The sequence below is a fragment of the Notamacropus eugenii genome, chromosome 5 (assembly GCF_028372415.1).
Source record: "Notamacropus eugenii isolate mMacEug1 chromosome 5, mMacEug1.pri_v2, whole genome shotgun sequence".
NCBI lineage: Eukaryota > Metazoa > Chordata > Mammalia > Diprotodontia > Macropodidae > Notamacropus > Notamacropus eugenii.
In genome coordinates, this window is record NC_092876.1 from 229341409 (window position 1) to 229357158 (window position 15750).

At 35.4% G+C, this 15750-nt stretch overlaps 1 protein-coding gene across 9 annotated transcripts in view; it reads right to left on the reverse strand.

The window, feature by feature from the left end:
• The window catches only part of STK39 (serine/threonine kinase 39), a 320433-nt gene that overhangs the window by 167457 nt on the left and 137226 nt on the right, over positions 1–15750 (reverse strand). For all 9 annotated transcript variants that reach the window (XM_072612215.1, XM_072612214.1, XM_072612213.1 and 6 more), the window contains 3 exons: positions 7487–7596; positions 7241–7342; positions 5365–5498 (listed from right to left, as the gene is read on the reverse strand). In XM_072612215.1, coding sequence (XP_072468316.1) covers positions 5365–5498; positions 7241–7342; positions 7487–7596 — 346 coding nt within the window. The remainder of the gene's footprint in view (positions 1–5364; positions 5499–7240; positions 7343–7486; positions 7597–15750) is intronic.

Here is a 15750-nt window from a genome sequence, read left to right on the forward strand (position 1 = left end):
AAACGGTTTATATTCTCTGGTGCTTCCTGCAATGAATGTTGTATACAAGGTAAAATGTCTACTGAATTGGGGGTAAGGAGTTGGAGAACTGAATTAGCAAGGCCAAAAGCATTTCTGCCCCAAATGTATCAAATGGCTAAGAGTTCTATGTTCTCAGAGTTTTTATCTAAGAACATTGTTATTTCCTCTAAGGCGATCACTTCTTGATTTATTTTTCTTTCCCCAATGAATACAGACAAGAAAGGAACAGCAACTTCGAGAGGAAACAACAGATCATAACAGTTAAAACCAGTCAGTTACGAGGTCACTTTAGACAATGCTTATCTAGACTCTCATCTCCAGATTGCAAGTGGAGGAGTAGTCAGATCAACTTGAAAAGAGAGAGCAGATGACGGCACCCATTATATGAAACTAGCATGCATGATGCAGGAAATAGAGGGGGCTGGAAGTCAAGAAGACCTGCCTCTAAGTTGTGCCTCTGATTCAGCAGCTTGGCCATGAGCAGATCACTCAACCTCTCATTGCTCCCAGGAACACTATTAAGTCACAGAAGAACTGCCTATCTGCATCAGAGGTGGAAGATGCCATACTGGGAGTTCCATATGAACTCAGAACTCTGGATTGCTATACTTCATTCATTTCTCCCCCCCAAAAAATTTAGTTACTAAGGAAGTGAAATACAAGTAGACCAATGTTCCAGGGACAAGGCAGGAAGATATGTGGGGGATTGAGTCAAGGATTTATTACATATTTCCATTTTAAATACATGAAATTTATACATGTGTAAACAGAAATAAGGAACTTAAAAGTAGTAGAAGTGGTATTAGCAAATGATTTAATTTAGGGAGGTTTTGTTAAGGGGTGTTGGTGTTGTTTTAACTCACAAAGCCAAGTCAAAGCATTAGGGAAATGGAGAGATTCATAGACTGGGATGTGAGGGAAGTTTAAGTTTTCCAATATCTTTATATGCAAATTAAGAAAAGGCAAGGGTACGAAGCAAGCTATCCATAAAATTTGCTACGTGAAACCTAAAGATATATTTGACTAGATGACAATAATAATAACTAGCATTTATAGAGTACTTTTAGATTTTACATATACCTCATTCCATGCTCACAACAACCCTAGAAGATGGATACCATTGTTACCCCATTTTACAAACGAGGAACCTAAGGTAAGCAATGGTTAAATGACTTGCAGAGGGTCACATAGCTAGTAAAAGTTTCTGAAGTAGATCTTCCTGAGTCCAAGTTCAGTGCTCTACCCACTGGGCCACCTAGATGCCCTTTTTGTTTCAAAACCTGAAAAGAAATTGAGAGCTGTCTAAAAGAAAAGAAAATGACCATCCTATTTTAAAAATGACGTAAGATTTAAAAATAAGGTGATGCTAAAATATTTGATAGGTCTCAATTTGGACAAGTTATCACTATTTCTAATATTACAAAGTCAAGGGTACAGTTTCAAGTCTGCATTAATGACCTTGTAAAAACTGTAAGGATTCACTAAATACAAGATTGGGAGTGAGATAACTGGAGTGAGGAAGAGGGGCAGTGGATACACAAATGAGACACAAAAGTGGGAAAATAAAGCTCTTGTTGCTCTCCTGCTCCACGACAATGTGCTTTCTTCACAATACCAGACTAATGAGGTTTATCTCAGGGCAAGGCTCTGTGGCAACAAGGAAAGCAGGTCCAAAAGCAAAGCAGGAAGAGACAAAAAAGGGAGGAAAAAGCTTCTCATTTCTCAAAATACTTTGCTGCCCATCAAAAAATGAACCCCCATCCCAAACCATTATGACCTAAGGAAAGCGTCAACAGATTACAGTAGTATTCACTTTTTTAAATAACAAATTTAAGCAATAGGTACTGCTTTACCAAAGGTGCAGAGTGCAATGAAACAGGAAATGACAGAGGCCACTTTCTCCCTAAAACTGAGTTAATAGATTAAAGGTTTGGAGGAGGAGTCAATATTTTTCCCCAACAGCAGAAGATAATAAAAAATAAATTTAGAACTGACTGGTAGGTACCATAGGTTCATAGGTTTTAGAGCATGAAAGGAGATTAAAGGTCATCTCATCAACTTCCCTTATTTCACAGATAAGGAAACTGAGGCCTGGAGTAATTAAGTAACTTGTCCCAACAGAGTAGGGAATAGACCCAGGATCTGAACCCAGGCCCTCCATCAACAAGTCCAACACCCTTTCCATTGTACCACAAAGCCTTGGGGAGAATAGGTAAAAAAAGAAAAGAAAGAAAAGGAAGTAAAGGAGAATATCTTTAAGAATGTATTAAGAGGATATCTGTATATGACTTTTAGAATGAAGTATAGGAAACATCAGTGTTACAGTACTTATGTAAGTACAGTGCAGAATGAGAACACTGTATGATTCAAACCTTTTGGCTGACAGAGATAGAGAATATTGCAATTATGTTCCCTCCCTTCACGGTTACCAGCGATTTTCTATTGCAATGAAACACAATATAAATACAGGAACAATCTGAACCTAAAGGTCCATGTTCTGAGGGATGATTCATTGTGAAGCTCTTGAAAGCCATGCAGCAATCTACAAGTTTTCACTTTTCATCAGAAGATTAATAGCTCTTTTCTCTTACATGCAGTACTTGTGGGCAAACAACAGACCAGGGGACTGCTTATGAATAACATTGTTTTTTACATTTTTAAATCAAATAAAACAGTATTTAAAAATGTAAAAATCTTTCTTATCTCATGGGACATACAAAAGCCAAAGCAGCAAGCCAGAAGTCTACCCCAAAGGATCCTCTACAGTCGTGTTCATAAATCATCCACAGGCTTAAAGCAGGGGAAAGAAACACAGTCTAGAGCAAAGGTTCTTAATATGGAGTCTGAAAAGCTTATAAAAATATATATCTGAATAACTATAATTTAACAATAATTGGTTTCCTTTGTAATATTATGGGTTTTATTTTATGCATTTAGAAAACATTATTCTGGGAAGGAGATATTCTTAGGCTTCCCAATCACTGACCACAGGGCTGCATGATACAAAGGTTCTGCAGCCCTGGTCTGGTGTTTGAAAAGTTCTAGTATAAAAACCTTTATCTTGTGTAATCTGCTTAAGCAAAAGTCACTTCTTTATCCTCCTAAAAGAATGTTTAAGAATTCTTTATTTCTCATATTTCACTGATGCAAATTCCGATTCCCTATTTTTAAAAGAAACTTTTTGAGTCCTCTTCCGTCTTCCACCATAAGACTGGCACTGATTCTTTTTTTAAAGGAATGGCTGTATATTTTCTCAGCTATATCACCTATGTCAGGGCAAGACATAAGGCACATAGTAAATGCTTCATAAATGCTTATTAATTGACTATTTTATAAATGTGTGATTTCACACACTAATTTTTACATGTCGGGTGGATTTCATAACTAGTTCAAGGCGCATTGTTGATGGAAGGGATGGGGAATTAGAGACAGGGGCAATTTTAGTTCTGTTTCTGCCTGCCAAGTCATTTCTACTCAGCATTTTCATTAATAGTTGCAATGATTGAAATGAATGGCATAGTATTTACTTTACAAACTAGAATAAAAAGAAGAGATGAGAAATGGCTCTATTAGAATTTAAAGTCACTTTCACCAACTATGAGCTTGGTGACAAATAAATGGAATGAAATTTAAAAGGTCACAGCAATATAATAATAAGAAACCAAAAATAAGATACAAATACAAGAAAAATGGCAAGATGCAAAAACTATAAATGCATTACCTGGTAATGGCAAAGTAACAATTGCATTATAAAGAATACTGTCAGAGGCTTATTAAAGTATTATCTCCAAGGGACAGTTCCAGATTTGGGAGGGAGAAATGAAATTCAAAGGGCTGGAGAATAGGATCTATGAAACATGATTGAAAGACATGGAATTGTTGACTCTAGAAAATGATGACTTAATAGTCAAGAATATGAAAGTATTTTCTATAGAGGAAAAAGACTTGACTTGTTGCACATAAAATTTGGCTAAGAGAAAAATTCCTAAAGATGTTTTAAAACACAGAAAAGTGAAGGAAGAAAAATATACTTTGCGATAAATTTTAAACTATACATACTAAATTGTCTAGTATGATTTCTATAATAGAAAAAAGTGTTGGACTGACAGTCTGAAGACCAGAGTTCAAATCCCACCTCAACCATAGCCGCTCTCTTCCTGGGCTCACCTTCTTCCAAACTTGAAAATGAAGGTGTTAGAATATAAGACCTCTAACATTTTTTTCTGCTCTAAATCTTATGGTTCTAAGTACTCTGCTCTCTGAGAGGGGTAGACTAGATCAATTTTTCAAGATCCCATCTACTTCTGTAAGTTTACTATGTCATTCCGAATACTGCACACACTAATCAAGGTCAGCAATGGATTTATTATTAGGAGCCAATATGAAAAAGGCCTATATGTAGTGCATAGATCAGTAGTTCAGATAACCAAAAGTCCTAATGAAATAATAATGATTACTAGAATATATCATAGCTACCGAGTCAAAGTCACAGACAAAAATTTAAGGGAAAAAAAACTGACTATGAGAGCACATATTCCCAGCAATAACCCAAGAATAAGTGGGAAGCATTACAGCTAATTGAATACCATTTGTTTCTTCTGCTCATATGATTAATCTTTTTAGTGTAAATCTCCTTAATCGTCTTTCCTGATAATCTCATAAGTGGTACAAACAGTTTGTTCTGTATAGAAAAAGCAACTCATACAAAATTCAATAGCCACGAATGGTTTAGACTACAGTTGGCAAGATACTCAAATAATAGGTCAGCCCGACCTACCCTGTTCAAGATGTCAAAAGAGCTTTTAACTGCATTACTGAAAATTTCCTTTGATTTCTTTTTTCGCTTCATGAAAAGAGTCTCCTCATGCCTACATTAAATACTGGTAATGGCAACAAGACCCCATGCTGTAAGATCTTGCTGCTTTTACCTACTGAATTCATCTGTAAATGAGGGACAGGTACTCTCCAAACCCTATCTTTCTCCTCCCTGTGCAATTACCCTTGGCAAGAAGGACATTTGGAACCCAAGAAATTAATCTGACTTCCCTAGGATCAGGGATCATCCCCATCTCTCACAACCCTTTCCCATAAATAATAATAAAAATAATAATAACTTAAATCACTGTGTGTGTGCGCATGTGTGCCTGAGTGTATATATGTACAACTTTTACGGGAAAGTGTGTGGATGAGCATGATATGTAGCTTTTTCTGGGTGTCATTTCTTTCCTCATCAATAAATAGTGATTAGAGTAAATGATCTCTCAAGATCTGTTTCAGCTCTAACATTCTACAACACTATAGTTCTGGCAAAGTAATCAGTTTGACTTTGTAGATATGACATACCTTTTAGAAGGATCTTTCTGAAGGCATAATGAAAGCAATTTTCTAAAGGACTTGCCATATTTTTTCATCATTTCTTTGTCTTCTACTCCAGTTTCTAAAGTGGGAGGATCATTTTGCAATGTCAACATTAACACCTGTATCAGAAACAAACAAAAGGAAAATTTTAGTACTTTCCTTCCTGAAAGGAAGGCAATTTTAACAGAAAAAAGTCTTTTGGATTTTATACATGGTACCAAGAAAGAAAATTCTGATGTGAAAACTTTCCTCAAAATTGTATTATTTTCCTACATATATTAAGAATTTCTATTTTCTTTTACAAATGTGCATATATGCTTTATAGCCTTTTTTAACATTACTAATTCATATTATGAAATCTATTACATAAAATAAAACATGTCTATTTTATCAATAAGCTGGCAAATATTTTGAAAATTCAACATTATTTATCCATTATAAAAATATCAATTTTAGAGAAGAAGAATACTTAAAACAACAGCCAGTCTATCACTTCTGATTCCATGTCATTCTAGATGGGGGTAGCATACAGATACTGAAAGGAGGAAGATTTGGACAACATTTCCCCCTCACACAAATCTCCAATCAGATAATTTTTCTAAGGATATGGTGAAAGTCATTTAAAACACACTTACTATTACTTAAGGAGGTTTAACTACCCCAGATAAATCACCTATACAGTCTATACTTGGTAGGGGGTGTGTGTGAGAATTTTACAGGGCAATAATAAATTTAAGAGGACTGAAAGTCTGGGGAACTCAGCCTCAAAGCTGATTTAATAATAGCCAATATCTACAGTGTTCCTACTATGTGCCAAGCACTGTTAATAAACACTTTACAAATATTATTTCATTTGATCCTGACAATAATCATGGGAGATATGTGCTATTTTTGCTCCCATTTACATATGAGGAAACTGAGGCAAGGAGAGGTTAAATGAACTTCCTAGGACCACACAGGTAATAAGTGTCTTGAGGCTGCACTTGAAATCAGGTATTCCTGACTCTAGGCCTTGCACTCTCTCTGCACTTTACCAGTACGTGACTTTCAAAAGGAATAATGTCAGTATTTGTTACCTACCAACCACAATGAACCTGAATGAATACTTTTAGTTAACTCCACAGCCTCAGAATATAAAGCTTCAATAACCAAAGGGATGCCTGCCCATCAATTGGAGAATGGCTCAATAAATTGTCGTATATGGATATAATAGAATATTACTGCGCTATAAGAAATGATGAACAGGAAGACTTCAGAGAGGCCTAGAAAGATTTATATGATCTGATGCTGTGTGAAAGGAGCAGAATCAGGAGAGCTCGGTACACAGCAACAACCACAGTGTGTGAGGAATTTTTCTGGTAGACTTAGCTCTTCACAGCAATGCAAGGACCTAAAGAATTTCCAGTGGACTCTTGAAGCAAAATGCCTTCCACATCCAGAAAAAGAACTATGGAATGAAGCAGAATATTTCCTCTTCCATTATGTTTTGTTTTGTTTGGGTTTTCTCATGGTTGCTCATTTTAATTCTTCTATTCAACATGACTAATGTGAAAATGTGTTTAATAAGAATGTAGGTGTAGAACCCATATAAGACTACATGCCATCTTGAGGCAGGAGGGGGAAGGAAGGGAGAGAAAAATCTAAGACTCATGGAAGTGATTGTAGAAAACTGAAAACGATTAAGTTAATTTTAAAAAATATATATAAAAGCTTCAATACTTGCAGATACAATAGATTTTGTCACTCATAGTAACTTTATTCAGACAATGTCAACCACAAAACATCAAAGTTGATTGGAAAGAACTGCAGATTCCTTGGAACCAAATTTAAGATCAGATATATAATTTTCAATAGTAATTACTTTCATAGGAGGATATTTGTGATAAGGTGCAGCTCCTGTCGCCAATTCAATGGCCGTTATCCCAAAACTCCACATATCAGCCTTGAAGTCATAGCCTCTCACCTATTGTTGCAAGAAGAAAATATACTTTAATATCACATATTGCAATCATGTTATATAGTATGCATCCAATATTATTTATTCAGGACTTGTATCTATATGATTTAAGTTCACTATACTCGATCAATAGTTATATAACCTTTTTACCTGTTCCATGACTTCAGGTGCCATCCAACAAGGGGTTCCAACAAATGTTTTCCTTACTTTATTGCGGGTAACATCACCTCCTGTTGCCAAAAAAGCGCTAACACCAAAATCTGAAAGAAAAAGGAACAAATGACAATCATTTTATTTGTTTAAGGTCTTCTTATTTATAAATTTGAAAAATAACCAACAATACTTATCACTAATATTTTAATGATGATACACTTATGGACAGATAGCCTCACTACCAACACATTCACATCCACCAGAACACCCTGCATAGACACTCAGAAGACAGCTTTCTGTGTACAAGAACATCGACTTCAGACAAACTGCTTACAAAGATCAACTACAAAGATATCACAACAAGCAATTCTCTGGCTAGTTCACTTGTATTTTCTTGCCTTCTTGATTGCAACTGACTTAGTGTTGTTTTTTTAAATTTGGTTTTTAATCCAGCAATGAATGTATTATCCACATACTCCTCCTCTAACCTCAGATCTCCCTAGATACCTTAACCAAAACTGTAACAACAAATCTATAAACACGAAAGCAAACAACATGCCCAGATATGTCTCAATGTAAGAACCAACCGAGAGAAAAAAAAGCTCAAGATACACACACACACATTGACTTTTTTCAATGTTTGGCTTTTGGATAACTCTTCTACAGTATAAATGCTTTTGCTTCTGAGTGCTAAATGATACTCTTTATGACATCTGTAATCCACTTAAAAGTCTTTCACAGGGAAATAAATTAAACATAGGTGAGACAGATATATGAATATAAATGTATATGTCTGTATATGCCTTGCGAAACATAAATTGGCAGTTTGTGGGAAAAGAAGAGGAAAAAAAAGAGATTACCAAAACAAATATTAGTACAAGACTATGAAAGGATCATACACATCCAGGTGATCTAACAAGACTGAAAGACAGTAAATACTTTTCAAAAAATGACAGAAAGCTAAGCAATCTAAAATCTTCAAAACTGCTCTCACACAAATTCTTTGACTGGTCATACCTCTTTAGTTGTCAGGGTAACAGCAATCACCACAATACAACTTGAAACAAATCAAGTTCATAATCATTAGTACTTTATTTTGGGCTGCCCTATAGTTGGTATGATAAATTACCATATCATTTGCTACTTGATGTTGCTTCAGAAAAGTTCCTAGTTGTGTTATAGTTATCTAAGATTTAAATTTACAGACTCACCTCAGTGAGAACGCAAATATAAGGAAAAGGAAACTGACAAATGAAATCTTGTTCTTTTATCTTCTCATGCTAATACTATTCAAAAGTACATTTTATTTTTAAAATTATTTGGACTCATTTATATGTATGTGTCAAGCTCAAAACATCTTCCAATTATAAATATTTTAAGAAACCGTGCTATATATCAAGAGGTTTGAAATAAAACTGCTAGAACCAAAGAATCAGGCGTTCTTCTCAGGGGAAAGGGAGAAATAATTCTTAAGCAGTACAGTTAAATGGATTCAACTAATCTTTCTTATACATTTATTTATTGTATTAGGAAATGGGAAAAGATAATGTCAGAAAAATCTCTTACGATTAATTTGAATGGAATTTCTCATTCTGAAATAGATTCCAATTATAGACTTTATTTTAACTGACTTTAAACAAATAATTTTTTGCTTATGGATTAATATAAGTAATTCTGTATAATCTACAAATGTATTTTGTTGAAGCTCTAAGTAGAAGGTAAAATTTTACAAGTGTTTGGTCTTTTTTTCTTAGGTTTATTTAGTATGTTATTTTTCCCCCAGGTACATGGAAAATCAGTTTTTAACATTTGTTTTCAAAACTCTGAGTTCCAAATTCTCTCTCTTTCTCCCTCCCCACCCTCCAACCCCGCCCCCCCCCCCACTGGGAAGGCAAGCAATTCGATATAGGTTATACAAGTGTAGTCATGCAAAACATTTTCATTAACAGTCATGATGTGACAGAAAACAGACCCCAAAAAAAAACCTCAAGAAAAATAAATTTTAAAAAGTGTGCTTCAAACTGTATTCAGACACCATCAGTTCTTTCTATGGAGAATGATAACATTTTTCATCCTAAGTCCTTCAGAATTGCTTGGATCATTGCATTGCCGAGAACAGCTAAGTCCTTCACTGTTGATCACCTTAAAATATTGCTGTTACTTTGTACACTGTAAATTTCACTTTGCATCAGGTTTTTCTGAGAGCATCTTGCTCATCATTCCTTGCACAATAGTATTCTATAATAATCATATACCACAACTTAATCCACCATTCCCCAATTGATGAGCATCCTCTCAATTTCCAATTCTTCACCACTAGAAAAGAGCTGCTATAGATATTTCTGAACATACAGGTCCTTTTCCTTTTGCTTTTTATCTTTTGGGATACAGACCAAGCAGTGCTATTGCTAGGGTTTTATCGCCCTTTGGGCATAGTTCCAAATTGCTCTACAGAATGGTTCAATCAGTCTACAACTCCACTCACAATGCATTAATGTCTCATTTTTTTCCCACATCTCCACCATTTGTCATTTTCCTTTTCTGTCTAATTAGCCAATCTAATAGGTATGAAGTAGTACACCAAAACTGTTTTAATTTGCATTTCTCCAATAGTGAGTTAGAATATTTTTTCATTATAGCTATAGACAGCTTTGATTACTTCATCTGAAAACTGACCATATCTTTTGATCACTTATTTTTGTAAGTGTGACTCAGTTCTCTTTATGTTTGAGAAATGGGGACATTATCAGAGAAATCTGCTTCAAAATTTTTTTTCAGTTACTATTGCTAACTGTATTTCCTTCCATTCTATGCCTCCCTCATCCCACTTATTCTCTCTCTTCTTTCACACTGTCCTTCAAAAATGTTTTCCTTCTGACTTACCACTCCTACAATCTACCCCTCTTCTATTACTCAGTTCCCCTCCTACTTTCCTGTAGAGTAAGACAGATTTCTATACCCAATTGAGGGTGTATGGTATTCTCTCTTTTGAGTCAATTCTGATGAAAGTAAGGTTCACTCATTTCCTCCCTCACTTCCCCCCCCTTCTCCTCCTCTGTAAATATTTTTCCTTGCCTTTTTTATGTGAGATAACTTACTTCATTCTTCCTTTCCCTTTTTTCCAGTACATTCCTCTATTTTACCCCTTAATTTTATTTTTTTTAGATATCATTCCTTCATGTTCAACTCAGACCTGTGCCCTCTGTCTCCTAATAATGAGAAAGGCCTTACGAGTTACAAATATCATCTTCCCATGCAGGAATGTAAACAGTTTAATAAGTCCCATATGATTTCTTTTTCCTATTTACTTTTTTATTCTTCTCTTGTATCTTGTATCCAAAAGTCAAATTTTCTATTCAGCTCAAGCTCAGGTCTTTTCATTAAGAATGCTTGAAAATCTTCTATTCTCACTGAATGTCCGTTTTTTCCCTTAAGAATTAGACTCAGTTTTGCTGGGTAGATAATTATTGGTAATAATCCTAGTTCTTTTGGTCTCCTGAATATAATATTCCAAGGCCTATGATCCTTTCATGTAGAAGCTGCTAAATCTTCTGTTATCCTGACTGTGTCTCCACAATAGTCCAATTGCTTCTTTCTGGCTGCTTACAATGTTTTCATCAGGGCAGTTTACTTTGATAACTTCTTGAAAGATCTTAGCTAGGCTCTTTTCATGATAACAGCTTATCTCTTCGGGATGTATTTCCCAGGTCAGTTGTTTTTCCAATAAGATACTTCAGATTGTCTTCTATTTTCTTCCTTTCTTTTGGTTTTGTTTTATTGTTTCTTGATTTCTCATGAAGTCATTAGCTTCTATTGATCAATTCTAATTTTTAAGGAATTATGTTTTCAGTGAGTTGTTGTACCTCCTTTTCCATTTGGCCAATTCTACCTTTTTAGGAGTTTTTTTCTTCAGTGAATTTTTGTGCCTCTTCTTCCACTTGGCCAATTTTGCCTTTTTAAGGCATTCTTATCCTCAGTGGCTTTTTGTACCTCTTTCATCATTTGACTTAGTCTGCTTCTTAAGATGTTATTTTCTTCAGTATTTTTTGTGTCCCCTTACCAAGGTGTTGACGACTCGTTTTTTTCATGGTTTTCTTGCATCACTCTCATTTCTCTTTCCAATTTTTCCTCTACCTCTTTTATTTGATTTTCAAAATCCTTTTTGAGCTCTTCCATGGCTTGAGACCAATTCATATTTTTCTTGGCCGCTTTGACTATAGCAGTTTAGGTGTTGCTATGAATAGTTTGGTGTTCTTAAAATAAAAATTAATCAAGAAACCTTCCTTAGCATCTTTCAAACATAAGTCATGCAAGATAAAAATGTACAGCTGGCTACTTGTATAGTTTTATGGCTGCGTGATTTTTTTGTCTTTGTTATCTTATTTTCTTACACAAGTTGTCAACTTGTATTGGAAACTTACAAAATCACTGGGGAAGACTTAAGCTCATAAAAGATTATTGGTTGAATCCTTTCTATCAATAAATATTTCATAATTCACATTACGGTGAGCTTATTCATAATATCATCTAAGAAAATTCACTTTAGAATCTAATAATAGAATTTTTAAAGCCTCAAAGAGAAGAAAAAAGGTTAAAAACCTATGTCAGAATCAGAAAATATCTATCAAAACATCTGTATAAACATACAACTATAAGTAAGCAATATGCTAAACAGGTGTGTCTACGTAAAGAAAAATCTATATTCAGAAAGAGAGAGAACATAGTCACCAAAGTACATAGTGTTCCCATATAAACAGCAATACTGGGACATTATGTTGGCACAGCTAGACTGACATTCCCTTATATTTACTCTGATTGTATTTACATGTGTACATGTTGTTATTCCTAACGAACTATATCCTTCTTGACTGCTGGAGTTACCATTTTTGCCTTTATCTCCAGCATCTAGCACTGAGTAAATGCTCAATATTTATCGACCCTGTTCTCCAATACACCTGCAGACAGAGGTGCTACACGACAGAATGGAACAGAAACCATATAAAAGGGCTAGAAGAAGTCTTATGATGCCATTTAATTCATCTCACTTCTCCCACCAACACCCCATGAATGAGAGTACTACCACCATCCTATTAAAAACATGCTTACCTTATTTTCTAAATCAGAGGTTTGCAAACTACAGTCAATGGGTCAAATCTATTCCACCACTTGTTTTTGTACAGTTCACAAATTAAGAATGGTTTTTCTAACAAGGTAGTATGACAGTCTGCTTAGGTAATTAGTTTCACTTTTCCCCAATTAACATCACTATCTTACTAGTACTCACATTTTCCAAATACGTGTGCTGCTCTTATTTCCAGCAATTTGCTCAGTAGGCACAGAACCAAATTTAACAAATTCTCAAAAATAACCTTTTGTGCCCAAGGTGTAACACCTTAGAAAAATCCTGCCATGGCCCTTGCTGCCACTGTTTCATAAAAAAAGGAGTGAGAACTGGATGTGTCTGTGGGCACCTCCAGGTGCACAAACTTTCTTTACGAATGTGGGATAGCATCTTCTCCCCAATATGCTGTATGTGTTCCACCTTCTGTAAAAAAGTATTTTCTAGTCTTTAATGTTAGTGCCTTCCCTCTGTTTATCCCATCCATATTATCTGTCAGAACTGTTAGCATGTTGTCTTCCCCATTATACTGAGCTCTTTGGGGGAAAGGACTGTTTCTCCCTTTCTCTGTCTCTTTTGTAAATGTTCTTTGACTTGGTTAGTCAGAGATTGACCTGACTGCCGCCAGTTCTCTAACCACCATGACAGTGCCTCTCATAAAAATAACAAAATTTAAATTCTTTTCAAAAATGCACAACAGAAAAATTCTAGTGGATCAAACTGAACAAGCCCCTGCAGCAACAAGCATCATGTTAGATACTGCAGAGGATTCAATTCAAATGAAGTAACTATTATGTGCCAGGAACTATGCAAAGCACCGTGGACACAGGACAAATTAAAAACAACCCTCGCCCCTAATGAGCTTATATTCTATTGCATATAAAGTTGTACAAAATACAGTTCCAGTCACTAAGAGTTTATAATCACATTAAGAAAAACATGACATATACTCACATGAAACTAACCAGTACTGTATAATACTGAATGTTGAGTTATGTGGTCATATTCCATAAATATAGTACTGATCACATGACTTGAGAACAGTTGTGCATTGGATTGGTTAAGAATAGTTTCTAGACTTCATTTGCTTTCCTTTTTCTTTGATAAAGATTTCAAAATTTTTTTAAAAGGAGGTTCATCATTATCAGTGATACACAAAACTGTCGGCATCCTAGGAAGGAATTCATTTAGGCTGATAATGAGAACCTTTTATATGTAGTTAGATACACTTTTATTATAGCTAAAAGTCAATAAATATTTATTAAATGTTCAGTAGGTGCCAAGCACTGTGGCTAAAAATGCAAATAAAAAAAAGACAGTAGCCCCTGCCTTCAAAGAGCTTACAGTGTAATAGAAGAAGGCAACACACAAAATGAAAAAGCAAGGGGGAGGAGCGTGGGTTGAAGAGAGTTCAAAAAGGACAAAAGCAACAGTGCTAGTGGGAAATGTGGAGAAGACTGAGCTGGGCCCCCCCCTTAAATGGGAGACCATAGAACATAATCAGAGAGGCAGAGGCTATTGATGAGATGTAAATATCAAAGCAAAAATTACTTTTGTTCTTGGCCAAAGAAATAAAACCAAGGAAATTGAGTGAAAGGGACAAATGTGGCCTTGAAAAACTTCCTATCAATCAGAGGTACCCAAGAGTAGAATGAGGTACCTCATGAGCAAGTAAGTTCCACTCACTGGAGAGCTCCAAGGAACTTGTGAAGGAGGTTATAGAGAGAATTCATGCTCACAATCAAGTTGAAGTCAATTGCCTTTGGTCTCTTCCAGCTCTGAGATTCTGTGACTAGAGAGACGAGACTGTGGAAGACTTTAATGCTAAGATATCCCGACTTGTTCCAGTAATCAATATAGAGTTTAGGGTGTGGTCCCTTTTTAGGAATATCAATGCAGTAGTAACATTAAAGATGGAATGGGAGAGAGAATAAAATTTAAGGCACTAAAACCAGACAAGAAGCTAGAATCCAGAAGTGCAGCAAAGAAATCCGAGACTAGTGTGGTGATTGTGAAAATACAGGAGAAAGGAACAAACTGAAGACACATTAAATAAAGGTACTATCCCAAGAACTTAGTATTGATTGGATTGGGGTGATAAAGGAAAAGTAGGCATCTAAGAACTTAAATAATTTGTCAAATTCGTCATAGCAAGTTAAGGTGATAATAAAAAAGCCCAGAATTTCTAGTTAGTTACTTAGCCTCATGGGTTTCACTGTTTATCAGTGAGAGTCAAAGAACTTTCCTTTGAGGAAATGGAAATGAGTGAGGGCAAATTAGGGTAGTAGGGTTATCAGTCCAGAGTTGCCAAGCTCTCTGCTGAGTAAAGATCAGATAATGATTACTCAACACAGAAAAACTAGTTTGATGCTCTCTGTTTAATCCTAAGTGACACTCATATGTCCCCCAAAACAACACCTAAGCAGTTTGATAGGATTCCAAGTCTTAGATTTGTTACTGGTCAAAACAGAAATGTACTGCCAAAAAACACAGGAGCATTTTCAGAGATGCCTATGTTGGCTCCTCCAGAACCTCATGTCCTCTTCTAAAGTATGTACCATCTCCTAGCACCACTTGGCCATTGTCAACAAACATTAACTAAGTACATTCTCACAGAGGGCAGAATCATGGAGGATCCCTTGCTTTGTTCTTGTCTTTCAAAGAAAGTTAACAAAGAAAAATGAAAACTTCAGTCAAGGAAGTGGAATATTTTTTAAAAATAGCAAAGACATAGTAACATAACATGAATCTCTAGGTGCTATGTGTGTGCATGTATATGTGTATATACATGTGACCATGCATGGGGGTGCAGGTGTTTGTCCATCTTTTTCTTGTTGGTGGTGATAAACAGATAAGCAGAAGGAAGAAAAATCAAGATTTAAATGGTCACAGCATCAGCAAAGAGTAGAAGTTCCTAACTTTTTTTGTGTTATGGACTACTTAGGCAGTCTGGTGAAGTCAATAGACTCCTTCCTGGACTACTGTTTTTAAATGCATACAATACACAGTATCAAGGAGGTGACTAATTATGTTGAAATATAGTTATCAAAAATTTTTTTCAAGCTCAAAGATTCCTGGTTAAGAAGAATTCCTGGCATAAAGGAAAACCCACATTGTGATTCAATTTTCTATTTGCCAAAAA